This window comes from Salminus brasiliensis, chromosome 1 (genome assembly GCF_030463535.1).
Source record: "Salminus brasiliensis chromosome 1, fSalBra1.hap2, whole genome shotgun sequence".
Classification (NCBI taxonomy): Eukaryota; Metazoa; Chordata; class Actinopteri; order Characiformes; family Bryconidae; genus Salminus; species Salminus brasiliensis.
In genome coordinates this window covers 63,808,704-63,822,881 of record NC_132878.1, presented here as the reverse complement: position 1 = coordinate 63,822,881, position 14,178 = coordinate 63,808,704, and the positions used below count along the sequence as shown (strand labels likewise).

The 14,178-nt window shown below is 42.1% G+C and overlaps 1 protein-coding gene across 2 annotated transcripts in view; it reads left to right on the top strand.

The window, feature by feature from the left end:
- Positions 1-14,178, top strand: part of cep85l (centrosomal protein 85, like) — a 60,907-nt gene that overhangs the window by 43,591 nt on the left and 3,138 nt on the right. For both annotated transcript variants that reach the window (XM_072686260.1, XM_072686250.1), the window contains exons 5-13: positions 4,254-4,339; positions 6,193-6,310; positions 6,409-6,603; positions 7,522-7,674; positions 8,417-8,571; positions 9,144-9,261; positions 9,956-10,006; positions 10,465-10,572; positions 13,402-13,582. In XM_072686260.1, the coding sequence (XP_072542361.1) occupies positions 4,254-4,339; positions 6,193-6,310; positions 6,409-6,603; positions 7,522-7,674; positions 8,417-8,571; positions 9,144-9,261; positions 9,956-10,006; positions 10,465-10,572; positions 13,402-13,582 (1,165 nt within the window). The remainder of the gene's footprint in view (positions 1-4,253; positions 4,340-6,192; positions 6,311-6,408; positions 6,604-7,521; positions 7,675-8,416; positions 8,572-9,143; positions 9,262-9,955; positions 10,007-10,464; positions 10,573-13,401; positions 13,583-14,178) is intronic.

The following is a 14,178-nucleotide window of genomic DNA, read 5'->3' as shown; positions in this document are numbered from 1 at the left end:
GTTGTTGTGCACACACTCTTTGTTCTCTAACTGCACCCAGCAGTTTCTCATTGTCCATTCTCCCATTGCAGGATTAATGTAGGTATTCTCTTGATGTTGTTGCCAGACAAGTGTGTGTGTGTGTGTGTGTGTGTGTGTGTGTGTGTGTGTGTGTGTATGTGTGTTCTGGAAGACTTGTTTCATTGACCTATTTGCCCTTTTCCTAGTCTTGACCTTCAGCATCTAGCGACTAACCTCAAACAGCACAGACCTCTTCAAAGGGTGCTGCTGGGAACTTTTACGCTGAGTTTTGCAGCGTTTTTGGGAGCTCCGGAGATAAAAACAGCTCAGAGTTTCCTCTTCCTTATAAGGCGTTTGGCAGGCACAAGCGGTGCGAGTTCCAAGAGTGCATTTTTAAACGGGCCGGCGGCGAGAAGAGGAAGGGCGATCAGGACACTGCTGTGGCATGCGCTTGTTGTTTTTCCCCTGGCCAGGACATTACTGTTCTTGGCATGGTTTGGACCACCAGCTTAAATGCCCCCTTACTGAATCCCATGCACTGATTCGAGAACAGAGACATACACACATGCACCGCATGCCAGAGGTCAGCGGCCACAGCGGAGGGCCACTGTGTGTGTAAAAGAGCTGTAATGAATGGGAAGGTGGAAGTCAAATGCGTGTGCGTCATTTGAGCTGGACGTCCTAAGCCTTTGAGCTGTGGCTTTGCCGACACCCTTTCAGGCCTGTTTCCATGTCCCAGCTGGCAGCCAGCCACCGTTGCCCAACCCTGTCTGTGCTGCCCCTCATATTGGAGTTCCTATTGTTCATTATCATGCTTTGCAACCCAAGTGTTAATTACCCTGACCATTATACTTTCAATGGAAAGGACAGGGGAACGGATGGCGCCATTTAACTACGCCTCAGCAATGTAACCTTTTGCATATGGAGCAGCTCATTAAAATGGAGGTGCTGTGGAAGGATGGCTGTTAAAGCTGACCTTGCCCACCGTTTTCTTCCGTTTGTGAACTGTTTACTGCAGATGCTGGCAGGTACTGTTAGTGTGTGCATGCATTCACAATCCCTGGTCTTGCCCTTTGGCTAGTGCTGGAAAGTCTGCTCATTAGAAGCAATACATCCATATCCACTCTGTTCAGCTCACTGTATTGAGGTTCCCTGTTCTGGTAGCAGTGGTTTCCAGCATTGGCTGCTTAAACACTGAAGAAAATGTCAAGCTTTAGCTGCCAATACTAGGCTGAGAAACAGTTCAGCCTTAGCTACCAACACAGGCTTGAGGAAAAGTTCCAAGGCAAAGAGTAACAGTTCTGACTTTAACTGTTTAATAGTAGACTGAGGGACAGTTCAAGCTTTAGGTGCTAGTGCTACTTGATTGAGGACCAGTTCAGGCATGAACTGCCAATAACGGAATTAGGAGCAGTTCAGACCGTAGCTGTTTAATTCCAGATTGGGGAAAAGTTCAGACCATATCTTATTAACACTGGGTTGAGGAACAGTTTAGGCTTTTACTGCCAAAAGTAGATTGTGAAGCAGTTCAGACCTTAACTGTTATAAGTGCCAGATTAAGAAAGAGTTGAAGTCTTAGCAGCCAGTATTGGATTGAGAAACAGTAACAGAATAATCATCATATTCATAATAGCAAAATTGTGATTATTGTTATTGTTTTATCAGCAAAGCCTAATTATGGAATTGAGGTAAGGAGTATTGCAGAGCCGTATCTCACCTCAACTTTCTCCAAATCAAGGTTAGTGTGCAGGCCTTGGGACAAAGTGGCAACAGGGCAGATAAAGTTCAAAAAAATTGGCAGCAGATTAGCTGTCAGATCTGGCAGTGGAGCTGCTCTGTGCCGTGGCCTAGAGGCAGGAGATCCTGCGCCACTCAGTAGAGGAGAATGGATAACTCTTTTCTCACTTTACTCAGAGCATAACACAGAGCTCACCTCCATTTAGCTCTCCTTCTACCCCACAACCTCCCATTTCACTCGCTGTCATTTAGGCAGAGCGCAGCCAAGTGGAGACTCTGTCTTAATAGACTGCTTCGAGGCATCTGAAACATGGGAGTCCTGATATCTTAGTGTTATAACATTTATTGTTTCACTCAGAGCTGATCTGATCTGTCAGGTTGAATCTATTTCCACTTCTAAGTACTGTTGCAGCGTGCAGATATGTCCTTATCTTTCAGGAAACAGAAGGAGCTAAGAAGCCATCCCTGGGGCCTTAGACTAAGCTGAAGATGGAGCACCCTTAACAATCAACCTGCTTTTTTTTTAGGAGTAAAGACCATCTACGGCGAAGAAGGCCTAGAACTATTTTTACACATTACTTCAAATGATGGGTTATGAGCCTACGTCTGGTGTGGTACTACAGCACTTTTATCAGCTGTGTGAATCCGGATCCATGGTGAATCACAAGCCATGACTCATCAAAATGGAAGGCCTGGTATTTAGCATTTATACTGAATGGGTTGTTGCTGGTTCTGCTCGTTGGCGAGAGAAAAATAATCAAAAAGCAATAAGAGCGCTTGGGAGAGGGATGAGCCGAGCCGGATCTCTTTCAGTCTCTTTATAAACTGACAAGATAATATGATTCAGGTGAATGGAGGAGTCCAAAATAGAATATTGTTTAGAGCCCCCAGACGTTAACACAGCAGGTGCTCATGCTTGTTTGAACAAGTTGGCTGATACCACTGCTAATACTATTATGACGCTATGATGTCCATGCAAGTATTTGATGAGCGCAACTCACAGGTGGTAGATAACTAAATGGTGACCTATTGTTCAATCAGTGGTATTAACGGACAGAATGCCAGGCAACTGAAAATAATGCTCCAACCCTGGAGAAGACAGGAATTTATAAGATATGAAAAACATCTGACAGCAGAAAAGCAGTGAGAAATCACTGAAAGGAATCGTAGAGTTCATAACACTTGAGAATCAACTTAAGAATTGAGTGTAATTGTAGAGCACATTTAGCCAAGGTGTATAAGACCTAGTAAGTTCAACTTTTACCGGCCGAGGCCTAATATCGGATAATCCTCAAGAGGGCAGTATCTGGTATCGAATTAGACTTGGTAAGAAATTAAAAATGATATTAAAATTGGCAAGAAAGTTACAGCAGTACTTTGGAGTTAGCACAGAAGTTGTACTGTGTAACTCAGGGGCGGCTGGGGACCGCTCGAAGAGGCTGTGAGCTCAGAGGCCAGCACTCAGCTGCTGGGGAATGACAGCTATGCTCTGGCTCCCTCTTCGGCCCACAGTTAACACAAAGCCCTAGCAGACTGCATGGCGACAACGCTGCGCCACACCCCCTTTTCTCCTGTGCACTCTCTCTGACTGCCTTCTGTTTTTGGTATGCATATGATGGTCTGTTTATTATGCTTTGACAGTTTTTCAATCAAAATCAAACTTAGAATTTTGTCTTGCTAACAGTATCGCAATACATTGCAGTATATTGAATCGTAACCCTTTTAATTAAGCGTGTCGTCAGATTCTTGCCAATACACAGCCTTTAATTTTACTCAGTTAAATAACCACTTGTTGCTCATTATGTATTTTTACTGAAGATTCTGAGTCAGAGTCTATATTGGCTAATCAGTATTGTCATATGTCACATTCATCCGTTGGTCTACTAGGCTAGCTGGAGCGCCTGTCAGTGGCAGTAAAGACATGTTGTCTGAAGTGTGTGTCTTTAGTTTTGCACTCCAGCTATTAGATTAATGTAGCTAATAAGTAATGGACGCTTGTAGTGGAATTAGCACTGTGCAAACTGTAAGACTGATGGTGAGGATGTGTGTGTGCATGTGTGTGTCTGTACCTGTGGGGCACTACATACAATGTCCCGTTTGCTGCTGTACTGCGTGTTCAGAACGTATAGGGAGGGAGACATGATGACATATGTGACATGTTTGTGAAGTCTCAGCCTGACAGCTCCTCTGCAGCATTGCCATTTAGCACCTTGTGCTCAGGAGATTGTGTGAGATTAGTCACTCAGTAAGAAGCAGACAGCCTGTCAACCCTCACTCACGCATACATGTGAGTGGCAGGAATGTGAACTGGAGGTGTACATGAACTTCAGGAACAGCTGTATGGGAACTATACGTAACCTTTGTACATAAGCTCTGTCCTACACAGCTTTCTCGTGTTCAACTTTCAACTCAGCTTTTCAGTGAAAGAAGTTCCATTTTGTTGTAATTTAACACACATGTACTGATTGGATAGTGTGGATAGTTTATTGTAATACTGTGATTTCTGTGTTGGGCAGATGCTGGGTGGAACAGGTCTCCCTGTGAACACACTGGTCAAGATAAAGGAGGGACTACTGAGACAAAGAGAACTGGAGATTGACAGGTGAGTAAAGAATGACCTGCATAGAACCAGGACTGTTCTTAACCAAGGACTGCAATAGAGAGTGCCAACACTGAATATTTTCCATAAGGATTTCTCCCTAACTGTGCTCATTCTGGGAGCAGCACAGCGTTGCCAACTGAGCAGTGATGCCCTGGGCTGTGGGAGGGGCTATGTGCCTTGCCAAATGGCCCAACCAGGAATACCCAGTCAGTTCTGGGACTTGAAGCCATAACCTTCTGGTTGCTGGCTCACCTCTCTTGCCACGAGGCAACCGGCTTGCCAAAAGCGCTTCTTTGGTATGCCTGATGAGTCGTGTACATCTCTTAAATACCAAGTATGCACCAAGTAAGATGGAATGATGCTTAACCTAATATCTACATTTTACCTACAATTCCTTTGTAAATTCATAGTAATCGAAATAAAGGCTAAACAACTAGACAAATAAGGCCTGTTTAAATCTGTCTTGTTTAGAATGTTTGAGCAAGAAGCCAAAATAAGCAAAATCAACAGAATCAAACAATAAAGGCCAACCACTTTCCTACAGCTCTATACAAAAGGCTAAACTAATGAGACAGGGGTGTATGTGGAAATGTACCTGGGGTAACTTAACTGCATATTTGTCTTTCTGCCTAGTTGTTCTTACATTACAATCACTCTCTGAATCTCATGAATCTCATTACCCCCAAAAGATCACTGATAATGAATTGCCCCGGCGTTTTCTAATTGCCTCCCTTTTCAGATTGTGAGAGTGTATAAATGACAGGGTGTTGACGTGTTGCTGAATATGGTCAGGAACGTGCCCTCTTGATTGCTATGGTGACCTTGAGCAGCTGTGCTGATGTGGGCATGTTGGCACACACACAGTGAGCACAGTTCAACCCTGACCGTTGGAGTGCAGGCCGTGCCACTGAGCACATGGGCACCGTTAATCCTGCTACTAGGCAGGCGAAAAACATGCATATACACACACACACACACACACACACACACACAAATATCGATAAAAATGGACAAAAGTATGTTGTCTATCTAAAACAGTAGCAGCAGCTGTCCTGATGACTTGAACTGTATCCATGTTCATAGAGAACTGTCAAACTGGTATCATACAGTGTTAGAAATCACATAATCAAGTCTGTTTGAGATGACTTAGTAACTTGATGTCATATATGTGACATCAAGTTTTAATTTGTATGGTATAAGCCAAATAAGAAAACTATCGTTTTAAGAGTGTACCTGGCCATACACAGTCCAGATAGACTGTTTATCTCTAATGTAGGTTCAGGATCTACTGATATACTTCAGGACTATCCTTCAAATTCCGGACTAGTGTTCAAGCATGCCTAATAATTTTTTTTTTTTTCATTTTATTTTTCACTAGTTTCAGGTAGTTCCACCAGATGGTGCTACGAGCTGCTGTTTCACCATGCATTTAGTATTCCAGATGCGACCCTCCCTCCTTTAATGACATCTTCTCTCATATTTTGCTGAGAGGCAGAAAATGTCTGCCAAAGTGCTACAAGCATAAATCAGGGTGTAACGACAAATATGACAACTTTTTATCTCAGAACGTTTCTTCCTGCCTCATCAGAATGACTGCCTGCAGCTGGCAGTTCTTAAGAATATTAGAGTGGATGCTGAATGCGCACCTCACAGTTACTTAGAATAAAGTGCTGTTACAATACATCGCACACTGTGCTTTTAAAAGAAACGCCATTTATGTGCACTGTATGCTCATGGTTCATTTATCGTTGCAGTTGTTATGTCTGGTGCTATATTCCCAGTTTCTCTCAGAGTCAAGCAAATTTATAAGTAACACTGAGAATTCAGATTTTTTTTTTATGTTTACTTTTTAGGCAAAAGCAGCAAATTCTCCAGCTTCATGCCAGAATCAGGGAAAATGAGTTAAGGGCACAGCAGGTTCTCCAGAACCAAAGGGGACGCTGTGAAGATCCATATCTGCTTAAAACCAAGGTATATTTCCTCATTGCCAATGAAACAGTGTGTCATGAAAAGTAATATGTCTTGTTAAACCCACTGTTACTCATTTTTCGGGTGGTGTTCCTCCGCAGGAGTGCCCATATGACGGGCCTGTGCCTGGTCACAGTCCACAGCCTCCACTGACTGAGCGGAACACACTGTGCTGTGAAAACGGCGAACTGGGCCGCAAACTGGCTGCCGCTGAGCTGGAGGTCATCCATCTCAACGAGTTCCTCAAACAGAACACACAGAAATACACAGAGGACATCAAGAAACTAGAGGAGAAGGTAACTGTATTCATAAATTCATTCATTTAGATTTAGATTTAGATTTGCATAGTGATAGTGCATAGTGCACTACACAAACCTCTGTTTTCTTTGTTCTTCATGGTGTTTTTATGTCGCTCTCCTTATGATACTACATACAAGGCTAGCATTTTAGTCTCTGTGTGGACTGAAACATTTGCAAAAACGGAAGGGATATCTAAATGTACAGGGCGCGTGGATGTAGTGATCCTACTTTCCCCTCCTGATAGTGATTGAGGCAATGCCTGAACTCAAGGTATCCGTCAAAGCCAAGCACTGATCTGATGTTATATGTTCATTTTAAAATCTTTATATCACAAAATAATTACATAATTTATATCTCACAAAGAAATTACATGAGGTTAGGGATAAATACACATAACTTAACTATGAAAGAGTAAACAAAATGTAAGAAAACAAACAGCAAATAACAAAGTACATTTTGAATAAGGCACAGCATAACTGAATAACGAACATGAATGTAGCCTTTTTTTACATGAATGTAGCCTTTTAAAAGCAGTATTGAATATGCATGAGTAATGTCTGAACTGTTTATTGACACTAAATGACACTAACACTGAATCAGTGCTTCACTTATTTAGGCAGTAGTTTTAAACAGCACCACTTTAATTAAATAGAAATGCTGATGTCTTCTGTTGTGTTATATTCTCTAAATATCACACCATCGAAATTCTGTTTTTATCTTTATTTAATTCTTCTTCTATAGTAATAGCCAGTAAAATAGTGTAGTAAAATGTGTTGTATTTAGTATATATTATGGGTTCATAGTATAGGAAGGTACAACTAATGTATTATAATCATTTTCATCTTCCTGAAATCAAACATCTTTTATATTATTGAAAATGTTGATTTTAAACTATATGTGTGTGTTTCTCTCAGATGAAGACGCGTGATCGCTACATCAGCAGTCTGAAGAAGAAATGCCAGAGAGAGCAGGAGCAGAACCAGGAGAAGCAGCAGCGCATTGAGACTCTGGAGAAATACCTGGCTGACTTGCCCTCGCTGGACGAGGTGCAGACACAGGCCCAGCAGGTACACACCCTAGCACCGCCACACTCATCTCCTGCAGGATTAAGGTTCAGTTGACTCAAATGAAGCAGACTTGAAAGCTCCCCCTGCTGTGTGCACTCTGACCCTTCAAACTGACACAGACGTTTGTGTTCAGTTTCTGCAGTAGCTGCTGTAGTAGTAACTGGTTTTATCTAGGTCTGCAGACTTATCTCTCCTTGTGTCTTCTTCTGAGCCAAAGTTTGTAATGGCTGAAACCCTCATGATTGGTTCTGAAATCCAATTTGACATGAATTGAATTAGTTAGAACCTAATGAACACATTTCAGCACTAAACCAATAAAAGAGCGCCTTCTCCTCAGGGCCTGTGCTAATGCATCAGTAAATAGCACCTAATATGACATTTTGTTCTCTTTACTGACCAGGAAGAAGCTCACTCGCACATAATGTAATCCTCCTATCAGTGCAGGAATAGGAGCATTAATATTCACTATAGAAAACCTACCTATACCTGCATATGAATTAGAGTTTGGAGCAATTGCGTAAGCTATGCTAATTAGCTTAACAACATGCTCAGAGTTGTTATGTATGGTTAACAGTAAAATCTAGCCAGCAGAGGTCAGTAAAAACCAATAAAGAAAAATCTGTATATATTTTTTCTAAGAAAAGCCTTTATTTTCTCTTCATTGTGAAGAAACTCTCCCAACACAGTTGAGAACACTTTTATTTTTTTATTGGATATGTGTATTTGTGTGTGTTTCTAACAGTTGGAAGAGGTTCAGGGAAAGGAAAGGGCACTGCAGGACACAGTGGCCCAGCTGGAGCGGAGCTTAGAGGAGAGCCATTCCACACTGCAGGAGAAAGATGCTCTCATAGAGACCCAGTCCAAGAGGGAGAAGGAACTGGTGGCTGCCGTGCAAAGGTAGCTCTCACTCATTTGTGTATGTGTGTGTTACAGGAGGGCAACATGACATTGATATTGTTGTTACAATAAATAATTTAGGCGAACAGTCCTTACTTTAACACGTCAACATCAGCTTCTCAAACTGCCAGAGCAACTAAACTAACCTCATTTGACAGTGCTTGTTGGATTGTTTGAGAAGAAGTTGACAGTCTTATGATGTTAGTTCAGCACACAGAAGTGTGCTGAACTGACAGATTTGTTTTTGGACTTGTTAGGAAGCTCATGTGTGTATTTGTGTGCTGGAGCAGCAAATCGCAACTACATGCTTAAAAAATAATAGTGGACACAATTTGCTCTTTGATGTCTTGTGTTTATGTGTTGAATCATTTCATCAAGCTATTTGTAGATGCTGTTCTGCTGCCAGTAATACCCTCCCAAGGGAGAAGGCAGAATGTTGTTGTTGTATGGTAATACAGGGAAACGTGCAATAATCTAGAAAGATCCACGGGATTTAAACAATAGTTATATCATATTATATATAATAGTCTTTGTGTCTGTATAGAACAATCTTCTCTCTAACTCCCCTGTAGTTTGCAAGAGAAGGTAGAGAAGTGTCTGGAGGACGGAGTGCGGTTGCCAATGCTGGACCTGAAGCAGCTGGAGAGGGAGAACACCCGTCTTCTAGAACAGCAGAGTCAAAATAGCATGGTACTCAGCTTATACACGTGGACCCTGACACTTCACCGCAATGGATTTCAGTGCACTTACACACACTAGCAAAAAGCTGTTAGCTGAAGTACTAAGAGACATTCTTTCTGAATTTTCAAGGTCATGATTTTCAGGGTTTTTGTTTTTTAGTGTTACAATCTTGAATTTAAAGAGCTGTAATTATATACTACACTGATTGGGTTGACTCACATAGAACTTCATCAATGCCTGCAGTGCCCTCTAACAAGCTAAACTCCAAAAATCACAACCACTAGAATTTATAGTAATTTGAGTGTGGGTTTATGCATTACATAAGCCCCTCCCTTTCTGCACAAATTACTCTGAAAGGGGGCACTCTTTTGCAAAGTTTTGCTCATTGACAGGAGTGTCCATGGTAAATGATAAACTAGTCAACCTAAAAAGAGACTGAGGGTCATATCAGCACTACAGGTGCACATCTTCATACACACACACTGCGCACAAAAAAAATCATAATGTTTGAAATGTTTTTGTTTTCTCTGTCATTCTTGTTTTCATTCTTGTCGAGTACACTCTCACAGGAAAGCTGAACATTTTCCGTACATGAAGTGCACCTCTGGCACCCACGCAGCCACCCACCTGCACCCACACACTCACCTTTTGTTGTTAATGGTGGATAAGCTCTCAGTTTATGATGCTCTCTCTCTGCTTTCAGCTGATTGACAGCCAGAAGCAGCAGATTGACAAGCTCACTCTGGAGTTGACGGTAAGAATGCTGTTATTGCTTGATATTCTTGGAGCTTGTAGTCTGCTTGACCTGCACAGTAGAGTTAATTGAGTTTTTTATTTCACCAGCACTCGACCGCCATATTGTATTGTGTTGTTCAATATGAAGGCCAATATCCTCTTTAGCTCAAAATTGAGAGCAGTGAGGCCACATTTGGCCTATTAGCTCATCTGGAACTATCACTGGACTGGATGCTCATAGCTCACAGTAAAAAAACATTAATCTCTTACAGGGCTTGTTTGCATAGTTTGCAGAATTGCTGGGGTCTATATCATAAAAAAAGTATTAACAAGTGACACATCAGTTTCTGTGGAGGTTGGATGCATGGCCATGTCCTTTAATACATGCACATAATCAGGCTCTGCCTAGGTGAAATAAATGCTGTGTCACTTCTCACTCTCTCTCTCTCTCTTTCTGTCTCTCTGTCTCTCACTCAGGCACTGGAGAAGAGGCTGCAGAAAGAGAGGGGGATCACGCAGGAACTCCGTAAACAGTTGACTGAGAGAGAGGAGGACCTGGAAGTGCTCTCCAAAAGCATGCACAAGGTACATCTCCTGGCTTCTGTCATTGTGAGGGCATTTTTCAACTGGGCTGAGTGATAAAATCTTAAATAAAATCATGATATACAGTATAGTGTTTTAACCCTTGTTTACACATTCAAGAGGATTATACTGGTTGTTCTGTGGAACCAAATTTAAGAAAACTAAGCCAGTTTCACACTTCAGAAGAAGTCTTAACACTCCATAATTTCAATGTTCAGATTAGCTCTAACTATTCCTTCTAACTGCTCTGCTGATTTGTGCTGTTGTGAGTGAAAGGCTAGACAACTTCTCTCTTCCTATCGTGCGAGTAAAAGATGCTCATAACAACTGTGCATTACTAAAAGGGCTAAAGCAACTATATTGTTATCCAATTTAGATTTTTTTTCTTCCTTTTTATTCTATTTTTTTGACAGATTTTTGCTGCATAACCTGTTTTCCGTAACCCAACTCAGTTTTAAGATATAGACAACTTTCCAGCTTTAGATTATTGAGGCTGATTGTGTGATCTGGGCTTGTATACAGCTTTGTGAACGGGTATACAGTTTCTGTCTAGCAGAGGTTTTTCATACGGAATACTTTCCCCATATTAATCAATGAAGTGCAAAATTGAATGCACCCTTCTAATGTCTCAGTGTTACAAATACACTAGTAACACTCAACCAGATACATGGGGTACTATATCAAGCACTTGCCAACGTGCTAGCAACGACTTGGGACATCATCGCAATTACCTAGCAAAACTTTATTAACCACCTAGCAAACACCTGAACAACTTACTAGCAACCACCAAGCAACACCGTAGCAATCATTTAGCTATCACCTAGCGCCATCATGGGATCCACCTATGAAACCCCATAGTAGCCACCTGTGTTACACTAGCAACAGTCTAGCACTAACACCTAGTTTCATCCTACCACTGAAGCAGCAGGACCTATTCTGTGTTTTCTTCAGCGAATGTACTTTTCCATTTCAACAAAGATGTTAGATATTAGTAATTATTATCGCTTTATCACTCAGGCCGAAAGCGAAGCGCTCACATGTCCCCTCCCTGCAGGCCGTCCTTGTGAAATGATCATGGTTGTGGAGATTAGGGCTTGATTGAAGGCTCATTTGAGTGCCATTACATTTTCTTCTCAGTCTTCTGTTCTTCCCCTGTGCTTTTCATAGAAGAAAGGGTCATGAATAACCCAGCCGGCCCTCAGCACACAATTAGAATTCATGGTGTGATTTTTCACATTGCCGTCTCAAGGTGAGACAGAGTGGGGTGCTTACACACGCAGCCCATTCCACACAGGCTGAGCCAGATGCGGCTCAAACCGCCAACAGAGGAACTTTGTGTTACGGTCATCCATTACCCACCTGTCAGGGCATCGAAGCCCATTATCAGCAGGGATGTTCCCCCCTCTCTGTAATACCCTATGGAACACACACACACTTATACACACACATGTGGTTGCAGATTTGATCTTGATGACCTTTAAGTAGTACTGCTCACAGCCATCGCAAATTGGCTGTCAGTAAAAGAGTGAAGCAGTGGCTACAGTCTGCTCTAAAAGGCATAGCACGGCTTTCCGTTTTAATGTAGCAGCTGAGGGCCACTTACTTCAAAACTGCCACAAATGCATTCTGTTTGGTGGGTTGTATAGCGCCCCGTCATCAAATTTCACTCATCCAAAAGTGTATCTGAAAGTGTTTGATATTTTAGGAAGGCAACACCCTTTGTGGTACAAGTGCCAGAAAGTCCTAATGCATCGTGATTTTTGGAGAGTGGTTGGTCTTTCATCGTCTGACATAATTGGAGGCAATCCACAGGCCCCCTCACCTTCGCTTTGCGTCAGCGCATTTGCCTGGGAGCTGCAGGAGATCAAAGTTGAAGCTCCTCACACTGAATGCTCATTCCAGCGCTCTGGAACACTTTTGGAATCTGTCACTCACCATTAAATAAAGCTGGTAAAGTTTCTTAACTTTGATTTGAATCAGTCCTTAAAGCGTGCCACCACGCAACAGCTAGTGCTCTAATTCAGTATCGCTGGGTACACACGCGCACACATCTACACACATTCATTCCTGTTCTCACACGTCCTGCATTTCAGCCCTGCCATCGGCAGCTGTCCCTCTCAGCTTAAGGAGCTCTCAATAAATTCATGTGCTTCCATCCCAAAATAACAGGCTCTAATGGACAAAACTCAGCCAACAGAAATCTACTTCATAGCTTGATGTTTGCAGCAATTGTGATGACAATAAAAAAAAAAGATATTCAGTTTTAAGAGCACTAAACACAGCCTGACATACATGTTAATTTGCATGTGGCCTTTTGGCGGTTCACAGTATTTTATCACTGGCGGTGAAACTCATCAGATTGTTTGAGCTTTTTGTTTTGTTTTGTTTCATATTTTAAAAAAATGGATTTGGACACAGAAGGCTTACAGCCATGCCACTCTGAGAATACCTGATCTCATTTGATCTCAAGTGCCAAGTACTTGGATAGGAGATCACCTGGGAAAACCAGGGCTGTATTCTCTGAGTAGCTCAATGGTTAGAGCACTGTGTTAGTAATCATAAGTTTGTGGGTTTGATACTCCTGTGAGTAACATTTTTTCCTTTTGTGTTGCTGTACAACTGCAGTTTGGCTATATAACTGCATATATAATTACATTGCAAACCAGGACAGAGCAATAATAATAATAATAGTAATAATTATAAATATATCTCTGCCCGCTTGATGAATTTGATGAATTGTTGTGAAGCAGTAAAAACAGCACACTGTGCAGGACTGAGCTTTTGTCAGATGTTTGTCACTGACATCACGGTTGATGTGTGTTTTGTGTACAGAACCAAAGACAGGTGGATGATGGAGTGCTGCGGCCGGCCCCGGGCCCCATGGTGCAGGAGGCGGGGCCTCTGCTGAAGGAGATGTCTCTGTGTCTGCTGGATTTAAAGGCTCTCTGCAGCATCCTCACGCAGAGAGCCCAAGGCAAAGAGCCCAACCTGGCACTGCTGCTGGGCATCAAATGTGAGTGCCCCATCCATAGCTTTATGCAGTCAGCTCAGCCTTTGCCCTCTGCACTACACAACACAGCATCAGATCTCATTTCACACATTTCTCTGTCCTCATATGCCTTGAGTTCAGAATGCCGTATGTATAATTTATCCCCCTAAACTCTAACAGCTCACTCTCACTCTTCTAACTTTATCACTTAGTTTTAATAGTAGTTAGACAGGTAAGAGAGTATAATGGAAAGTGTTACATAAGATAATGTCGCTGTAAATACAAAAACCTTTTATGTCCATTTTCAACACTTGACATTTGAATCTGACAGTTGTTTTTTTTACGTTGTTTTGAAAGAATGTACCCCTGTTGTTTTCCTAGGGTGCTGTGAGGCTAATGTAGCTAGCAGAGGAATGGAAGGAAGTGTACAGTTTTTGAAGGTGTTTTTTACCCACAGCGAGTCTTCGTTTGTCAGACGGTCTAAGATGGTTCTTGCTGTTTTGCCTGGATATGTTTTCTTGGCAAGAACATTGTGATGCTGGTGCTGTCCAAACAGTCTGCTCTGTCTCACTGCTCTGAAGCATTCACACTTCACTTCTCTCCCTCTTTCTCTAAAGGCT